General features: G+C 43.3%; 2 protein-coding genes across 9 annotated transcripts in view; both read right to left on the reverse strand.

The window, feature by feature from the left end:
- Positions 1 to 8,090: 8,090 nt before the first annotated feature.
- On the reverse strand, positions 8,091 to 8,444 carry LOC124120241 (ABC transporter G family member 7-like). The gene has a single exon (XM_046483056.2). It carries the CDS (start codon positions 8,442 to 8,444, stop codon positions 8,091 to 8,093), a length of 354 nt encoding a protein of 117 aa, XP_046339012.2.
- Positions 8,445 to 8,570: 126 nt separating this feature from the next.
- LOC124149781 (RING finger protein 151-like) overlaps positions 8,571 to 20,260 on the reverse strand; it is a 57,523-nt gene continuing 45,833 nt past the window's right edge. For 3 of the 8 annotated variants that reach the window (XM_048397396.1, XM_046521596.2, XM_046521831.2), the window contains exon 2: positions 8,571 to 13,492. In XM_048397396.1, coding sequence (XP_048253353.1) covers positions 12,593 to 13,441 — 849 coding nt within the window. In that variant the 5' untranslated portion in view covers positions 13,442 to 13,492 and the 3' untranslated portion in view covers positions 8,571 to 12,592. Of the gene's footprint in view, positions 13,493 to 13,867; positions 13,989 to 15,981; positions 16,004 to 17,572; positions 17,672 to 18,805; positions 18,828 to 20,260 lie in introns of those variants that run through there. The other 5 variants (XM_046521752.2, XM_046521984.2, XM_046521900.2 and 2 more) reach the window with 5 other exon arrangements.

A 20,260-nucleotide genomic window follows, 5' to 3' on the forward strand; every position in this document is an offset into this window, starting at 1 on the left:
CTAACGGTCGATTCGTAGCTTGTAATCCTGAACGCGATGCCGGAGTCTTTTCCTAAATGCAACTGTTTGAAACAATGATAAAAGCTTTTCGGAAGACCAATCAGTCTCGAGTCGTGGCATGTACACAGTAACCTAACGTCGCTGTGATCGAACATACAGAGGATACAAACCGAGGGGGGTTGATATAGACTTCAGACCAGCTAGAGCGGGGCCATGCACATTCGTTTTCAATTGGCTGGGGTAGCCATGGTTATAGGCTCTTTCAGGGGGCGGTGGGGTAGCCCAGCGGTTCGGCATCCTGAGGACCCGGTTCGATTCCCTACATGTACAATATGTGAAACCCATTCTTGGTGTGTCCTTGGTGGTGCTTTTGCTGAGTTTTACGGTACCTGTCGTCCGATTCACAAGGTGTTGGTAGCGTTACGACCTATCATAACTATATAGTTTATCATAGGCTTACGAATGGCGTAGAATTACGAACGCTCTGTGAATCGGGCCCTTAACCCCAACTTACACAATACATGGACACCATCGTATGTCAGGAAGCTGTTTAAAACGCAATCCAACATAGACAGATAGATATTCGTGAAAAAAAAACCCATGGCAGTTTAGCAGGAAATAGTTTTCCTCTATAACAATCTTCAAGTGACAGACAGACAAACAGACACTACCTTACTTTTGTTCACATAACATGCATAAACACTTTTACAACAGCAATAACTGGACAAAGATAATTTTGCTCCAGGTTTTACAAAAACAAATTTATCTGCAAATTATAATGTAAATTCTCATATCTTCTACCTATTGTGTCTTGGGTCAGAAAGCCATAATGTCACATATGGCTGCAGTGTTACTTATCCTGCCAACAGTTGATAAAGGTAGTCATCGACTCATGCTAAATGACTTGAAGACCTGAAGTAACCCGTGGTCAATACACGCCATATTAGAATTTTCTTTCTCCACACGTTGTCATAACATATTCATTAAACATATCTCGCAAAACAAACAATCTGTCATTGTGTAGTGTCCTGTATTTTTGTCACGTGTTGGTTTCAAGCCGCGTGTGATATGGCTGCTCGATAGCTACCTTTAAGTAGGACAGAGGAACTCCTACCGTACATGTCTTTACTCGAAGTTCAACATTAACTATTAGAGAAACGGAGACTACATCAATGTGCTTTTATCTTGAACACAATTTCTCACACTTGTTTCCTTCTACTAAGTGGATGGCATTTCGATAACGTTTTGACCACACCCAATAACAGGATCCACATTGACGTCACGTGATCAATGCTTGAGCATGACTCATGTCACGTGGCTCTCACGTCACACCCTGGGGGCCCTGGTTCTATTTCCACAGTAGCGGAGAGCACCCCCAGTCGATAGCCACTCATTTATGAACCGAGTTAACGATCAGCCTAATAATATGCTCTTCCCGATTGAAGGAGAAAAAAACAGTTTGAAGGGAATAATCCGCAGTGCACGATAGAAATGAATTCATGTTGATGTTTCTTGTAATTAACGGCTATCCTTAAGCGCCCTTTGACAGCGGATATTTTAGTACTGATGCGTAACACAATATTGCTTTTCCTGCATTAAAGAGAGAATCTCACGTGTGTGTTGATATCAACGAGCGTTGAGTGAGTGAGTACGGTTTTACGCCGCTTTTAGCAATATTCCAGCAATATCACGGCGGGGGACACCAGAAATGGGCTTCACACATTGTACCCATGTCGGGATTCGAACCCAGGTCTTCGGCGTGACGAGCGAACGCTTTAACCACTAGGCTACCCGACCGCCCCCAACGAGTGTTGATATAGTTGATATCAAAAGACACGAGGGTGAGATTTTATTTATCATCCTACATCATTCTTCCAACTTTTTCAGTTTGTAGACAATATTAAGCAGTGTCTTAGTATAAAAGTACTACTAACAGCTTCAGTAGCAGAGCCATTAGTGATGCCATTAGATTGTGAAATCATGGTAACCAGTGACGTCACAATAGTCTGCAAAGCATTGGATGATAAAGGTATATGTTTTCTATTAACTCACTATGACCGTTAGCTGCATTACGCCGCTTTGAACAGTATTCCGGTTATATCACGGCGTGTCAGCTTAATGTGGGAGGAAGCCTGAAGTGATGCAGGTCTCAGACGTTTACCACTTCGGTGAAACCCACGAGCACGGGTATGGTGCTGACAAACCTGGAAACATAATCGGGGCGAACCGGGATTCGAACCAACAATCAGAGCTTTCTGGCGTGCCCAAGGGACAGTTCCAATATGGACACCTCCAAGTGCTGACCGAGGTGATCTATAGGACTGAGATGGGCCGAGCTTGGGTAGTTACCGTTATCTACATCAATGTAATCATGACTTTAAGATTTGTTTGTTGTCTGTTGGTTAACGCCGCACTCAGCAATATTCCAGCTATATGACGGCGGTCCGTAAATAGACATCATGAGAATCGATCTACGCAATTGGGATACGATAACATGCATCAACCAAGTCAGGGACCCTGACCACCCGATCCCGTTAGTCGCATCTTACGACAAGCATAGTCGCCTCTTACGCAAGCAAGGGTTGCTAAAGACGTATTCTACCCCGGATCTTCACGGGTCAGGGGTTCTTCACGGGTCAGGGGTGCATGTAGGTAGTTGCCATTATCTACATCAATGTAATCTTGACAGGCTCACTTTATGAACAACGCTCCGTCCGAGTTTAAGAGTGGGTGAGTGAGGGAGTTAGGCTCATGACCGTCTGAACAGAATTAAACATGTCAGCTTTCTGCAGATATTTGCCACTTTCGAGGAACCAGCGGGCATGTGTGTAATACTGACAGACCATGGATCATAATCGGGAAGATTTTGGGTTTCGAGGCAAATGTCAGCGGATCCTGGTACGGCGCTAAGGGACAAAACTTTATACAATGAGATAAGCGGCTAAGACAGCTGAACCCGTATAAGCTAAACATACAACTATCTACTCGAGAAATTTTTACCAATGAGAGTCTCATACTTTTCTCCTCATGTAAAGAGTACTTCAGAGTAGAACATGTCGACTGTGCCTGACTGCAGCTGTCAAACACAATGATTTCTCGTTATTTCAGAGAATAATTGAGTTACTGATTTTGTAGTTTTGCAGGAAATTCCGGTCAATGAAATCTCGAGAGCGAGAAAGAACTTCTTCTCTATCCTCCCGTGTGAAAACATTCCACTGAGGTCGTGTCAACGTCCTCGAACTGTCAGCACTGCGCATGTCAACTACACAAGGATAAAAGTTGGGAGAAATGGAAGAAAAACGGCGATTACGTGATGGGAGTAACAACCATCATTCCATCTGAGCTACGTGTTGGCATCACTTGTCAGTTTGATGTCGCAATTAATTTGTTCCAATCGGAGCAACTCCCTCAGCAGACGACATCAAGCAGCCGACTTATCCAGCGCGCGGCTTGGCGTAAATCCAATTGAAGGAGGACTTCAAAGCACATCGTTCTGCAACCTGCTCCTTACAGCGCAGAGCAGTCCACAAACTGGGCAAATCAAATCAATTACCCTTCAACTCTGGGCTCAATCTCTCCTAATAATTAGATTCCAGTTTGGTTTGCCGGGCTATTCATAGGTGCGTGTTGCGTAAATGAAACTCTTGTCTGTATCCTCACGGAAGTCAATACTGTAGGAACAAGTCAACCGGATATAGCCAGTCACGCATGCGCAATTGCTGATTGCTACAAAGAACAAGATCAAGCCAGTTTAAGAGAAATATCCAGCCAGTTATCCAATAGGCCTCGTTTAGTATGTACTTGACCCGACAGACGTACACGCGATTGGATATCTGGGTAATATGTCAAACGTTATCACGTGCACGGCACTTCATCGCCATGAGAGCCGGTCCGTAACCACGGGAACATCCAATCTGTGCCGGAGATGTTTAATAGCTGGACGATGGCTGTTTCCTGCGTGGTTGCCATCATTTTCTTTTCAGAAGAGTTAAGAAAAAACAAAAGGATGTTGATGCAACCAGGGCCGTAGCTAGGGGGAATAAAACGTAAGAAAACATGTTGCGGTACATTTTAAACACTCATAAAAAAAACGACCAAACACAAGCAGGACCTTACGTATGTCTGAAACATAGAGAACACGAAGTTATTCCAACCCCGTCATGGACAGGACACACTGTAGTGAGTGAGTAAGGATGGTTTTTTAGCAATACTCCAGCGATATCAAGGCTGCGGACACATTGTACTCAAAGGATCGAGTCTTCGGCGTGACGAGCGAACGCTTTAACCACTAGGCTACCACAGCGCTCCTAACAGAACAGTTAGATCACTGTGACCAAACCCAGATATCATCAAAAGCTAATGCAACAAGCAAACACAACAATATCGAACCAACTCCACGGCAGTTTTCACAACCTGTTAATTAAGATCTATTTATCTTTTTTTTTTGCTACGCTAGTCTGTCTCACAGTTCCTGAACCATTATATTTTCCCTTTTGCCCAGCCCTTACTGTTATACTACAGCCCTAAATAAGCAAGTGGCTCAAACTGGGGCTCCTATTAAACTAAAATGGAGTTATTCCTTTCTATCAAAATTCTATATTTTCAGAGACTTAGCGTTAGTCTAGCTGGCAACTGCAGGAAGGTCTGAGTCTCGTCCCAGAGCTGGGTCAGCAGGGACCCCTGGGTAGGCTGCATCAAGACGACCATTCTCCTCGGTTGATCAGGCCCTTCACCACGACAGACACATACACGTTATTGCCTGCAGCGGTGAGGCGAGGCAATCGGCTCGTCTCAATCCCATACATAGCCATCTCCGCCATCGTTTGGGGAACTCCATATTGAAACTACTTCTCTGTGCACAATCAAATGACACGATCCAGTCTGGGGCCAGTCCTCAACCTTGAACGTGTTCCTTTGTTTTTTCCTTCAAATCAACCCGTGAAGATCCAGGTTAGAATAGTCTTCAGCAAGCTATACACCTGCCGTAAAAGGTGGCTATGCTTGTCGTAAGAGGCGACCAACGGGATCGGGTGGTCAGGCTCGCTGACTTGGTTGATGCATGTCATCGATCCCAATTGTGAAGATCGATGCTCATGATATCAATTACTGGATTGTCTGGTCCAAACTCGATTGTTTACAGACCGCCGTCATATAGCTGGAATATTGTTGAGTGCGGCGTTAAATAACAAACCAATCCTTCCAATCAAAGTGTTTACTAGTACCTTCTTTGTGTTCAACAGACCATGACCTGTCTACCACACACGGCCATCTTGTTGTCCGTAATGATGGTGGCGGAATAAGCCGAGAAGACCCGATTGTGAGTCGGGGGTCAAAATGAACATGTTTCCTTGCCTTTGTAACCAGCCACGTGATCTCTGTAAGGACAACGGGTATTTCTGTGAAACAAGCGACGTGTTGAAATAAAACAACGCCATCACGATTGCAGCTATGTAGGGTTAACGCCTCCGGTTCTTTCACGTATAAACCGGAAGTTTATAGAACCGGATATCATAAACCGGGCGTCCAGAAGGGCGCGACCAACCAGTTGTGTCGGTTGCGTTGAGGTGTAAAAATGTGATCAATATAAACCTCTTTAGATTCATTAATGACAAGAAAAAATCCATTTAAGCCATAACGACCATTTAAACTGGGCCCCTGTCTGCAACAGCGCATTGCTATAGGGGAACCAGATAAACGACATGGGACATTATATCATAATAGGACTGAACAGGAAATTACAAAGCTGGTAAAAAGGTACTCAATTTTGGAAACTGGCAAGCCATTATATTTACGTGAATAGTTAAGATAAATCATGTTTCGTGGTTGGGGGCTGACTGGTTCCTTAATTTCACAAGCTCGTCATGTGATATCTGAGGTCCGCGCAACAACGGTAGGGGGCGTCTCACAAGTTTCTATGAGGAAGAATTCAAGACGGAAGTTTGACAGGGATCAACATGCATCAGACACTAATTATAGGTAAACCGTCTTACTAAATCCCCCCAGTTAAATTCAAATTTAACCGTATTCGTGTTAATGATGTTTTCGATGTCATCGTGTTATCTAAAATGTTGATGCATTCCAAAAAAAAATTTTTTTCAAAATTTGAAAGTTCGACGAATTTCATATGACCCCTCTGTACCTGCAGTGCTAAATTAACTGCAAGTGATACAGTTCAGGGTATGGGTTTAACAGATCGTGCCTGTGATGTGATGCACGTGGACTGTTTTCAGCAACAGTGTATTCAATGCTTCGCTTATTTCACTGGATAACCGATAATTGAGACCAGACTAATTTTGCATATAATTTCATTATTGTCGATTTTCAGCATATTTGAAACACTCAATGTCAGATTTTGCAGCGCATGGATTAAGCAAGTATTGATTGCCATAAAGCGCCCATAAACTTGCTGTGTCTGCCTGGGTTTTGACATTGGAGGTAATTTATGTGTGTTCGGTTGAAATCGCACGTGTGTTGTCGAGGCGAGCTTGCCACGTACATGTATTAGTATTCGTATAATGCAGGACATTTTGTATTACGCCACATTCATCTAATAAATACATGTACTGCGAATTGCACATCAATTTCTCCGAAATTTGTAAATTATTTTTTAAAGAACATATTTTAGAACAGAAATTGAAATAATACATCATTGTATATGTGTAGCTCCCCTGACAATGAGATGGTCGGATGCAGAGACCGTGTGGACTTCAGATAGAAAAGACATCCTGGAAGGATGACGACTTATGGGAAACCTGCAATGCATAGAAACCACCTTGTCTGGTGGCCATAGTAACAATATTGGTATTCGAACTGCCATGTGTAAACACTTCACTGGCTCCATGATACAAAAAAGGATCGGGGAAATAAAAATCACAAATGAGTTGGCGTTGACAAAATCCCAATACTGAGAAAAGTGGACAGAATCGGAAGCTATCCCATGTACACAATCTACCTGGGCCTAGTTTCATGAGAAGATTACAGATAGACTTGACCTTCAACATCCATCTTGTTTGTGTCATGTTTCACAATCTGAATTGAAGTCATTACAATATGTACCTAACCTTACCCCCTGAAATCACATGACATGACTGTCAAAGACATGTTATCATGCTTGCAAACCTTATAGGTAATATGTTTGTTTCAAATCCCCTGTGTTCTGTACTAGCCAGATTAGGTCCCCTAGCCGTAGCGGGATGCGTTGATTGTGTGTTCGAAACCCGATGATAACCCGATTAGTCAGCACCATAACCACGAGCGTTGGTTTTACCAAAGCGGTAAATGTTTTCAACCATATTTTTTGGCACTAATGCCAATACAACTTGGAACGAAGTCAAAAGTATTGAGAGGCATGTGTGAAATCATTCCTGGAAATTACCCGCGTTGCTATGACTACGAAAACCACGTAAAAGTGACATTTACAGACGCGATGGACTTCTTCACCGCAGGGAGCTAAATATGGAATGAGACGGATATAATAAGTTTACCTTATGTCTGAGACTTATTGGGGACGTGTTATTGATAATGATATATAGCAATAGTATTGTGATACATAACGCTCCGTGAAGATCCGGGCTAGAATTTACCTTCAGCGACCCATACTTGTCGTAAGAGGCGACTACCGGGATCGGGTGGTCAGGCTCGGTGACTTGGTTGATGTATGTCATCGTATTCCATTTGTGTAGATCGATGCTCATGATGTCACTCACTGGATTGTCTGGTCCAAGGAGGTAAACAAGGACTGGTCGGCTCGGAGTCAGAGTGATGTGTATGAGTGGGGTATACAAGTTAAACAGTGGCATTGTATCTCAGTGGGCGAGCACTATAAAACCGGCATTAGTTCGGACTGGTACAAGCAGCAACACACACACTTACACAAACACACATGTTGTCATGTCGTTCTCCACGTTATTGCCCATGTCGTTGTCCAAGTTGTTGTCCACGTTATTTCCCATGTCGTTGTCAACGTTGTTGTCAATGTCGTTGTCAACGTTGTTGTCCATGTCGTTGCCCATGTCGTTGTCCATGTCGTTGTCCATGTCGTTGCCCATGTCGTTGTCCATGTCGTTGTCCACGTTGTGGTCCATGTCGTTTTACATGTTGTTGTCCACGTTACTGTTCATGTCGTTGTCCAAGTTGTTGTCCACGTTGTTTACCATGTTATTGCCCATGTCGTTGTCCATGTCGTTGTTCACGTTGTTGTCCACGTTGTTGCCCATGTCGTTGTCCATGTCGTTGCTCACGTTGTTGTCCATGTCGTTACCCATGTCGTTGTCCACGTTGTGGTCCATGTCGTTACCCATGTTGTTGTCTACGTTATTGTTCATGTCGTTGTCCAAGTTGTTGTCCACGTTGTTTACCATGTTATTGCCCATGTCGTTGTCCACGTAAGTGTCCATGTCGTTGTCCACTTTATGGACCATTGCGTTGTCCACGTTGTTGTCCATGTCGTTGTCCACGTTGTTGTCCACGTGGTCAACGGTTCCGTGTTTACAGAGTGAAGGATACACAGTGACAAGCCAACCACCAAATCGTCCTTGTTGGATCCAGAGAAAATACAACACAAGCAATGATTATATCAACTCTTGTATTGAATAATATATTTCCAAGAATGAGACAGTCGTATGTACAGAATGCATCCATTGAATGATACAAAATGCTGCTGTCTTGCATAAACTCTTTCGGATGGTGTCTGCTGCTAAAATAGATTTCGCCGCATGTCAAAAACATCCATACATCACATGGCACCACCTCCCAGGCCCGTGATTGGTTATGTATTCCAAGACAATGAATAACGAAACATAGTTCCACATTATTCCAAGAGATATGATACAACGTTATCTTCATACAGAAACAATGGTATGGCATGCATGTCTGTAAAATGTACATCGAATGTTAAATTAATTAGTAAAGCTATGTCACCAATGATTTAATACAGGCAGGAAATTAGTACTTACCATCCTCGGCAACCGGGGCTATAATGTCTCCACCAACATATATGCTGGCTTTATGTGCCAAATAATACCCCCGACTGTCGAGGATGCTCGTCTCATTTGTCCCATTCCGGGTCGTGTTCTCGAAGCGGTTTTAAGTGACTATAATTATACTCACCCACAAAAAAACCCCGAAAAACATACATGTTGGTTAATATATGAAGACTTTATCATATTCAAGAGATATTAGATTGGTTCGATGCACAAACGAACATACTGTTATGTTGTATGAACCGACGCTCATGAACCCATCAAATGTGACGTCATAGATCCATGACTTGAGATGCACCATTTCTCTCGTGCAGTATTAAGTTTGGAAATCACGTGCAGCACATCGTGATAAGAATAAAGACACCATGTGGTAACACTTGACTGATTGTTAGTTTTGTCATTAAGTAGTACACATTGGAAACATCTCTTCTTAACGTACATACTTCTCTATGTTTCTTTGGTTCGCGTTTCTTTTGGCGGTGAGTATATTTGAATATTTGTTCCAGATCAACATGCCAAAACAGTGTTTCGTCCTAGATTCACTTTGTAGCTATGACATTATTCCAACCACGTTTCAAGTTGACACCACTGATGTCGCTTCGAGAAGACGACCCTCAAATCGTTCTAGAGATATGCAGTGAAACCTCGAAAATCCAGACGGTACCGCTCCCACAGAAATCGCCAGGGATAATAAATGTCCGGATGTCTGAATCGTTGTACGTCCTTTTGTACATTTATAGTCATGCCGTACCATTCCAGATTAAAGGGGTTTCACTGCAGGAAAATGGACACAATGAAGGCAGCATGCAACTGACAGAAACGACCTCTTAGCGGCCTAAAGAAATGATGATTCTCATCAAAAGTCAAGGCAATTTCTTGTAAAGAATATCTTATTTGGGAGATATTTCGGATAATATTTCATATATATTTTCGCCATATTCCTGAGGTACTCATGGACAGGGGAGGACGAAATGCGATGTTCAGACAGCCAGGAGAGTCCCTTTAATTCGGAGAACGGTCCCTTCATTAACTGGACTCTCTTTAATACAGGATTCCACCATACGGTTGTACGAACGTTCAGTCTCTTCGAGAATATGGGACGTCTTTCCCCTGGAGTTTTCTCCCCTGGCTGTCTGAGAAGATCAGATACCAACATGATTGTCATAATACCTTCACAGCCATAGTATTATGCTATTTGCCAACAACTCATTGGATAGAATAAATATGTAGGGAGGTATGGGTCTTACGTATTATGCAAGCGGTTTTTATAGGATGACCAGTTTTGACCACATGGCATGACAATGGCGATGAACAGCACCAAACTCGACACATGGTTCAGAAGACAAGCGACCAATACTAAATATACAACAAAAACAATACTAGACAAGTCCTCGTGCCAGGCATACTACACATCACATACTATAGAACATATAAACTTAAGTCCATTACTCGATATAGATGTTTTGTTTCTTTATGTGTTGTTTAACGCCGCACTCAGCTATATTCCAGCTATATAGCAGCTGTAAGTAATAGAATCTGGACCAGACAATCCAGTGATTGACATAATAAGCATCGACGCTGTTGGGAAACGATGGCATGCATCACGCGGTCCCTTTAGTTGTCTCTTACCACAAGCACGGCTTGTTAGACAAGTTCTAACCAGCAGGATCTTCACGGGGAGCATCACCCGATCCCGTTAGTAGCCTCTTACGACAAGCACGGCTTGTTAAGACAAGTTCTAACCAGCAGGATCTTCACGGGGGTAACCCATGTCACTGTATGGTTCTGACAGCAATCTCGGCACTGATACTGCTGGCTCGAACAACGGTAAACTCGACATTATGTTGATGGTCCCGAGGACTTTGAGCTGGAAGTCTTTTATATTTATCTTACTGCATTGTGTATCTAAAATAGTAACAATATACTGGCTTCCGGCGACGTATGCGTTGGGTTAACAGAACATAATGTTTCCGGAAGTGGCTTCTGGCAGATGATCAAACCCCGTCTTTAAGCACCCAAATATAATGTATGTTTGAGCAAGCTCTTAAGCACCAAAAGCTTAGAGCTCTGAAATTTCATATCAGTGCTGCCATATATATGGACAAAGTAGCAACGAATTAGTGTGAGTGAAAGAGTGAGTATGGTTTTACGCCGCTTTTTGCAATATTCCATCAATATCACGGCGGGGGGACACCAGAAATGGGAATCGAACCCTGGCCTTCAGCCTGGCGAGCGAACGCTTGAACCACTCAGCTATCCCACCGGCCAAGAAGTAGTGTAGTTGTGTTCATCAGATAATCAAGTAAAAGTGGCGGAAATTGAAAGGTTGCATTAATTGATAATTATTGAAAACAACAAACCATGTTACAAAAAAACGAGAACTTGTATCCAGGAAGACTACAATAAATGCACATGGTGTACCAAGGACACAGTCTGCTAAATGAGTTAAACACCACCAGAATCAACGAAACACCACCAATGTTCAAATAGTATATAGCAGCCATCGTTTGAGGAATGTTACCGAGTCATATCACACTGCGGACACGATGTATGTATACTGTCCACACGATACACCACATGCCTGACACAGTAACCATGGTAACCTTTTTTCAAATTTCTGCAAAGGCGTCTTCGATGTCACCATGATGTATCTTAACCTTGGCCCATCTGCACAAATGATCACAATGTTAGGACCACCAATAGCATAATGCAACCTCAGATATATCAGTAACCATGGTAACCTTTTTTTAAACTTCCGCAAAGGCGTCGTCGATGTCACCGTGAAGTATCTTAACCCTGGCCCGTCTGCACAAATGATCACAGTGTTAGGACCACGGTTAGCATAGTGCAACCTCGTGATAATCAGATCTTTTACTCCCATTCCACAGTGTATCAAATCGGAGTAACGCATCTGGTTATAATGGGGCATTACTGCTGAGTTCACTTTGTGCGCCCGGGCCCAGAGTCTCTGCCATGATGTTTGACACCATGCTGTATCCAGACTTCAGCCGTACATCCATAGCACTTAAGACATCACTGTCACATGTTTCGTGACGCGATGTGAAACATTCACGTTAAAGGGACGTTGGAGACGCTGGAGGCACCAGTGTCGATGCTGTTGCATCACTTCATGAAGTAGTCGTGGCGTTCACGGCACCCAGACTTTAATCGATACTGTGAATGGAATCTTGTTACACACAGGGACAGCTGATATCTTCAACAAACACAAGCGCAGTAGGCAAATATATTCCATTAGATCACGTGGACACAATCCTTCCGGAATTCACGAGTGCAGATTCAAATATCGATGGAATATTGCGGCCGCCAACATGCACGTCAGTATCAATAACATTCGTTCAAATCAGTCACGTCCAAATAGCATTGAGGTATCTTTTGTTCAAGCACTATATCGGACTCTCAATGCATGTTGCCTTTTCTTCCGAGTGGCACATGTGCCTGTCATCCGTTGTAAAGCAACAAGATTAACCATTCCTTCTCTGGTCGCCGGAGTTATCTCCCCTGTTACATGACTACAAGGTCGTGACCTTGCCACCCTTGTCCCGTTACTGCAATGTCTGCAGGTCACGGGAGTTATCTCCCCTATTGGATGACTACAAGGTCGTGACCTTGCCACCCTTGTTCCCGTTACTGCAATGTCTGCAGGTGGTCGGTGTTGTCGTCTGCTGAGAATCCTCATGTTGAGCCTGAATGTCCCGCAACACCTCAAGAAGCTCACGGCGCTCCGTGTGCATCTTCTCCAGATCCTGTCTTCTCTTCAGCTCCAGCTCCAGGAGAAGCTTGACCTTCTTGTTGATCTTTCCAATGTCTTCCTTCAGCTCGTCTATGTTGGCCTGCAGTGCGGCTTCCCTGGCCACCATGTGACATCGCTGCATGTCCAGACGCAACTCCATCTCCTTCTTCTGGTCGTCAAGCCGACAAATCATCTCAGACCGCAACAGTTGGATATTTGACCGGAGTTCGGCAATACAGTTGTGTTCCCGCTCATCCAACGTCGTTACAGTCAGACCACAGCCCTTTGTGCACTCTCTGCTGCCGAACTCGCACTTCAGCATGTGCTGCTCGAGCTCTGCGGGGGAGAAGGTACACGTGCACCCCTTGTTTGGGCATGGCACCGGCTGTTGAGGACATACCTCCTCGTGTTTGCTTACAGTCTCCAGATTGCTGATGTGTTCACACCCCTTACGGAAATTCTTACACCGGATACGCAACCTCAAAAGATCGTTTTTCATGTACCGGAACAATGGCCGTAGGTTTCGCGGGCGTAATGGATGACGGTCTTCTGGACAGGAAGCCTCGTTCTCGAGCCAGCCCAGAATGCACTTGCGACAAAACGCGTGCTCACACGGTGCTTGCTGGGGGTCTTCTAGAACGTCGCGACACACACAGCAAAGCAGGCCTTCGTTTACTTTACCTATGAAACGGTCCACGTCATAGCCCATTGTCCGGAGCTCCACACACCGCGGCTGAGGCGGCGACTCCTACTGCGAGGTCTGGAAAATAAAGTTTCGTAATTAAATATATTGGCCATCAAATTCATTACCATCTAAAAGCAAGATGAATCATCAACCAATTTTAAAATACGTGAATGCGAACTTTGTAACGTGAGACGACACAACAGTGCATTCTATCCACAAAGGCTGTGACTCGTCAATAACATCCCGCTAGATGCACTTACGGCTTAAGTTAAATTCGGTCAAACATTGCACTTTGTGGTTATATATAATATAACAAGATGGCGTCTACATACAACTGGACAGCAATGACATGTCATTCCTTTCAACCGTTTCTACATTAACGTCAAAATCATCAACATCGGCAATAACATCCGACCTTATAAGAGTGCATATCTATCTAAAGAGGCTTACCGTCATACCAAGAGGCCATAACGGAGGCTATTTTGCAGCAACCTTCGGCCCTCGCTATAGCGGCTTATATCTCATACGCTCACTTGACGCAGTGTGCAGACATATCGAAGTGTTATCTAACCTGGCCGAGGTATTCTTGTCATATCAATCGATAGTTAGTACACGAGGGCTGTACATTACAACGATGGCAGATTACGGGCTATTTGTTACCTCATTACTCACAGTAGGTCACTTGAACAGTAGTGATGTGTGTCGCTTGCTCAACTGTTAGAGATAACAGTCCTACGGCTAGTGAGTGAGTTGGGTTTAACGCCGCTTTGAGAGGTCATACCACTAAACACCGATCGGGAACATTTTTGTTGCATGTTGCCCGCTATATATGTGAAGTCAGTGTATAGCAGGTGCCCGCAGTAGAGTCTGGATGTCGGCAGTATACGGCAGGTGTCCGCTATATATAGTCTGTACACTGCAGGTGCCCGCTATATATAGTCTGTATATTGCAGGTGCCCGCTATATAGTCTGTATACGGCAGGTGCCCGCTATATATAGTCTGTATACTGCAGGTGCCCGCTATATATAGTCTGTATACGGCAGGTGCCCGCTATATATAGTCTGTACGTTACAGGTCCCCTTTTTTCATCATACAACAGGTGCCCGTAATATGCAGTCAGCGTACCACAGGTGTCCAGTGTATGCAGTCAGTGTGCATAAGTGGCTTGCAATGAGGTTTATGTAAAACAATTATCCGCCATGCATGCAGTCATTATATATGCTACAGGTGTTCGCTATCAGTATACTACAGGTGTTCGATAACAGTATGCTACAGTGCCTGGGTAATGATCAGTATGCTACAGGTGTTCACTATCAGTATACTACAGGTGTTCGATAACAGTATGCTACAGTGCCTGGGTAATGATCAGTATGCTACAGGTGTTCGCTATCAGTATACTACAGGTGTTCGATAACAGTATGCTGCAGTGCCTGGGTAATGATCAGTATACTACAGGTGTTCGCTATCAGTATACTACAGGTGTTCACTATCAGTATACTACAGGTGCCCTTGTGTACAGACAGTACACAGTAGGCGGACGCAGTGAAGACTATCCGACTTTAGGTCATATGAAATCGCCACCACCTTATATTGGTATTCTGTTGCCCGGCAGAAGCCAGGATGTGACAGACCTAGTGTAACACAATTATTTTACCGGCAATTTAATGTACTTCCGGTTCCTGCCATACAGTCAGTTGAAGCTTGTACATAACAGGTTGCCCGTGAAGATTCCGGGGTAGAATATGTCTTCAGCAACCCATGCTTGCCGTAAAAGGTGACTATGCTTGTCGTAAAAGGCGACTAACGGGGTCGGGTAGTCAGGCTCGCTGACTTGGTTGATGCATGTCATCGATCCCAATTGCGTGGATCGATGCTCATGATATCAATCACTGGATTGTCTGGTCCAGACTCGATTATTTACAGACCGCCGTCATATAGCTGGAATATTGCTAAGTGCGGCGTTAAACAACAAACATACATACATAACAGGTGTCTGCTATATAAAGGGAGTTCTAGTCAGTATATGACAGGCGCCCGATCTATTTTCAGTTAGTCAGAATACGACCGGTTCCTGACATATAGTCAGCTGTATAGTTGGAATATGACAGGTGCCTGCTATATAGGAAGCTCTAGTCAGAACAAGGCTGACACTACACATATAGTCCCCTTTAGCCAGGTGCCATTTATGTGCTCCAGTATCAGCACGCCCAAGTTTACAGTGTGCAATATGGCAGCTGGTTCATCTTGCCAGACCGGACAGTTTACGACCACGATCGCGCCCCCAGGCATTCAGACTTACTCAAAACCCCGACGTCCTAGACGTGTAGAATGTCACATTCTCGTTCTACAACTGCTGGCCCTAGCAGCGAGCACCTGTACACTGACTAGAGATAACATGACTGCCCCAACGTACAACTGTACCGTGCAGCAATGGTAAACGTATACTGTAAACGCTGATGTGACAACGATACATTTCATTCGGAGGAAACAGATCAAACATATAGGTATCTAGTCTTCATAAAGATGTAAATATTAGCTCTTAAACATATTCATCCAAACATACCTGAATCACACACATCCCTATCGAACCTGCACAAGGACGGATCCATCACTTTGAAAATGGAGGGTCCAAAATATCAATAACCCCTCTCCTCTCAGCCAATTTTCCTCCAATATGTGCCAGTATGGCTCCTGGAGTACGAGCAGGAATGAGTTTATTTGTCCACATGCGTCGCGGACATTAAACCTGGCCTTGGTATGGCCTCGCGTCAACTGCACATTACGTTCACCCCCCTCAGAGTTACAGAGAAAGTCGGGGAGTACACGGTTTTTAATTAACTCGACATAAGCCCATAAGCCTATTTAGAGACGTGACAGTGTCTTTCATATTGATTTCCGTCAGCAGAAATGCTCATATTGTTTGATCAAGTGTGGGTACTGTTTCCGAGTAAACAAATATTATTGTCATACCGTCGTTGAAAATTGTGTCTAGGATTATCAATATTTTTTAATATGTTCATATCATTCGCGTAACTTTTAATCAACATGCGATTTTACGAGTTTCATTACAACGTGTTTGTGTGAACGTTCCAGTGAGTGAGATTTTTACTGTATTTCAGTGACATGGGAGAAACAGTCGCCCTGACGCAGATCGCATCATCGATTATACAGTTATATATGGAAATGCTACACTGGATAATCGAGGGTGCGCAGATTTTGGCTGTTGTACATGATCACTTGTAACATGACCACAGCTGGTGATTGAATCTAGAACCATGTAGCGGAAGGTACGGGACATAACTCTTACATAAGCACTTAGCGGATCCTGCAGGGAACCTACGGGATATAACTCTTACATAAGAATGTAGCGGATCCTGCAGGGAACCTACGGGACATAACTCTTACATAAGCATGTCGCGGATCCTGCAGGGAACCTACGGGACATAACTCAAACATAAGCATTTAGCGGATCCCACATGGAAGGTACGGGACATAACTCTTACATAAGAATGTAGCGGATCCTGCATGGAAGGTACGGGACATAACTCTTACATAAGAATATAGCGGATCCTGCAGGGAAGGTACGGGACATAACTCTTACATAAGAATGTAGCGGATCCTGCAGGGAAGGTACGGGACATAACTCTTACATAAGAATGTAGCGGATCCTGCAGGGAAGGTACGGGACCTAACTCTTACATAAGAATGTAGCGGATCCTGCATGGAAGGTACGGGACCTAACTCTTACATAAGAATGTAGCGGATCCTGCAGGGAAGCATGGTGAAGTTGTTGTTTTTTGTTTAACGCCGCACAGAGCAATATTCCAGCTATATGACGGCGGTCTGTAAATAATCAAGTCTGGACCAGACAATCCAGTGATTGACAGCGTAGTGAGGGTGATCAATACAGGTGTATATATTAATTTAAAAATATAATGTTTCTGATCATTTTCGTGTATACTAAGAAGTTCGTTGCATGGTCAAAATATGTTCGCCCCATCGAACTAAACAGTCATATTATCATTACGTTATTTTACGGTACAGAAACTAAATACGCTCTAAACACTTAAAAGGGGCAGTATCGTTAAAATACACAAAGTTAAATAATAAATGAAATATCTGAAATTTAGTGCAAGACATATTATAGTACTTACTATGAAAGGGAAAGGAACAGAGCCTTCCAAACCACGCAAAGCGTCAAGGAACAATGTTGATATAGCATAGCGAAACCCCAGTCTACAAGACAATTAACCCCCTACCTAGACAGATAGAAGGGGCCCAATGACAAAACAAAGATTTTATCAGTACAACAAGTCGAACATGTCAGGTAAGTGTAGATGTCTCTCCCGGACAACGAGTGTCACATGTCACTCTGACAGTACTGACAGAGCATAGGTCACACGATACCACAGGTAGGCAAGTAATGTCACACGATACCACAGGTAGGCAAGTAATGGAATCGTGGACGAGCGTCTTGTCAGAGCTGTATCCAGCCCCATGAACAAAAGTACAATTACAAGGCGCCGCGACTGGTGGGAAAATAATTTCACCTGTTGTGATATCTAAATCCCTGTTTAATCCCTCGCTCTTCCCTAGACACAATCCTTAAATACCAAAATACCAAGTCGCAGTGTGAAATGTTAGACTGTGTAATTGGCTTCTGGATCAGACGGAGTCTCCAACATTGTCTCCATATATACCGTATTTAACCGAATTAGCTTTCTAAAACTGTATACCGTAATGAACATACGACGTGATTACCACCAGACTAAACAGCCCAGCAGTCAGTAACTTGCACTGGGATATACATTACCACTGTCACAGAAGTCGTCAGCACAAATACGAAGATAATGTAGTGATATGAACTATTATATGATAACTATAACGTAGAGACATAGCTAATGCAGGAAACACATTCCAAATATATATTGTGAATCTCAGTTATTTATGCATATACGCTCAGGCAAACTAACTGATTTACTTCAATGCTGTAAATATATTAAAAAGGCTATTGTATTACGTTCATCCCATTTGTAATACTTGTTTAATGTTGCACCAATATGTATATTCTATATTTATTTGTACATGAGCCTGTGGCCTTTATACTGAATAAAGAAATTGAATCAGACATAGCTATTATATGCCGAGAGATTCACCTCGTTCCAACGCCACGTGGACGAATAATAACAAGACGTTCAACATAATGGTGAATATATCCCAAAATAGAACATTGTTAAATTCACATTTGATCACATTTCACCCTCTCAGTGTGTGTGATATCGTGCCCTTCGATCTGTATAAAAGTTTTCCTGTTGTTTGTTTGTGTTTTTATCAAAAGCCCCCATGCTGCAACTATTAGGAACATTTTGTCATAAAATCGTCCTTACCTTATCGGCCGATCGTGTACGAATCTCACAACTTAACGTCAGGCCACAATAACGTTAACCCGCTTCGACAGCCAGCACTTATCAGTCAAGGCGTTAACGTCAGAGTGATCCACTGACAAGATCATGATGTCAATTTCAACGACCAAGACGCTCTGTTGTAAGTAGTAATCAATTGTAAAGGGGACAGATTGACAAAAGACAAGTGTCAATACCTGAGTAGCGAGTCATTGCTGGGTCCTCGGACACAGCTGTTCACGTCCACTCTATTGTTTCAACATATCACCTGTTACCTACCTGTAATTAACATGCTATGTACACCTGTCAATCGCCGCTTTGTTTTGATAGCGCTGTTGACGCAAACCAGGGCAGCAATTAGGGTAGCAGTGTTTTCGCATTGTTGTTTGTTTACTCTGTATTTGAAGTCTGTTTCAATTAGTGTTGTAGATTGGTCAAACACGAGCTGTACAATAGGTTTTTATCCAAATTACTACATATATAGTTTTATATAGTCCTACATTCTAGTATGACTTCTAACGAGAACCACGTGGAGTATTCTTAATTAGAACTCAATGCCATGTTTTCACGTTAAAAGCAGAGTGACATGTTTCAATTAGATACACAAATCACAACGAAAGTGGCGACTAGTCCATCCTCGTTAGACCAGGGTTTTTATTATTTCAACATGATAAATACCCTGGGCTTAATTACCACATTAGCCAACATAGTCAACTTACAATGAGGAGCGAGAAAAATGCTATGTTTTTTTAAATTTTTATAAGAGATGATGCTGTCACTTCTTTGAGGAAGTTACGGCAGCGAATGGTCCGTGCTTATCTGAACATATCAGAGGGACTATATAATACACTGGATAATCGGGGATGCGGTCCGTGTGCGACATACGCTTGCAGTCGGAAAGCGCACGTTAAATCTCCAATATAAGTAAGTAAAGGGGATGCGGTGAGTCTGCCTGTTGATGATCTCCTCCGGATTACAACGTCCAGGGTTCGAATCAACTCATGTGCACAATGTACGAATTTCATCAATGGCGCCCCCGATGTTATATTTCAGGAATATTGTTGCAAGCGACGTAAAGTCAACTCATATATTCAGCAATATTCGTTTTTTGTTAACTTAAAAGAAAGTAAACATTTGACAGGTAATATAATTGTGAGTGAGTTGTGTTTACGCAGATATTAGCAATATTCCAACAATCCCAAGGCGGAGGACCCCAGAAATGGGGTTCACACATTGTACCCATGTCGGGAATCGAATCGGATATTCAGCTAAATAGCTCAAGCTTTAACCAATAGGCGCCCTACCGCCCATCCCGCACTGAACATGTAGTGTACAAGTCTGTATATAACAAGCATGTCCTTACAGCGCAGCACATTATCACAGGAATACAAATACTTCTAACATCCAATAAGCCCTGTACGGGCCAGTACACATTTACGT

Source organism: Haliotis rufescens, unplaced genomic scaffold (genome assembly GCF_023055435.1).
Source record: "Haliotis rufescens isolate VD_foot unplaced genomic scaffold, xgHalRufe1.0.p SCAF_17, whole genome shotgun sequence".
In the NCBI taxonomy this organism is placed as follows: domain Eukaryota; kingdom Metazoa; phylum Mollusca; class Gastropoda; order Lepetellida; family Haliotidae; genus Haliotis; species Haliotis rufescens.

Coding starts and splice junctions, on each gene's coding strand:
- LOC124120241 (XM_046483056.2), bottom strand. CDS start 8,444: ATGGACAACAACGTGGACAACGCAATGGTCCATAAAGTGGACAACGAC.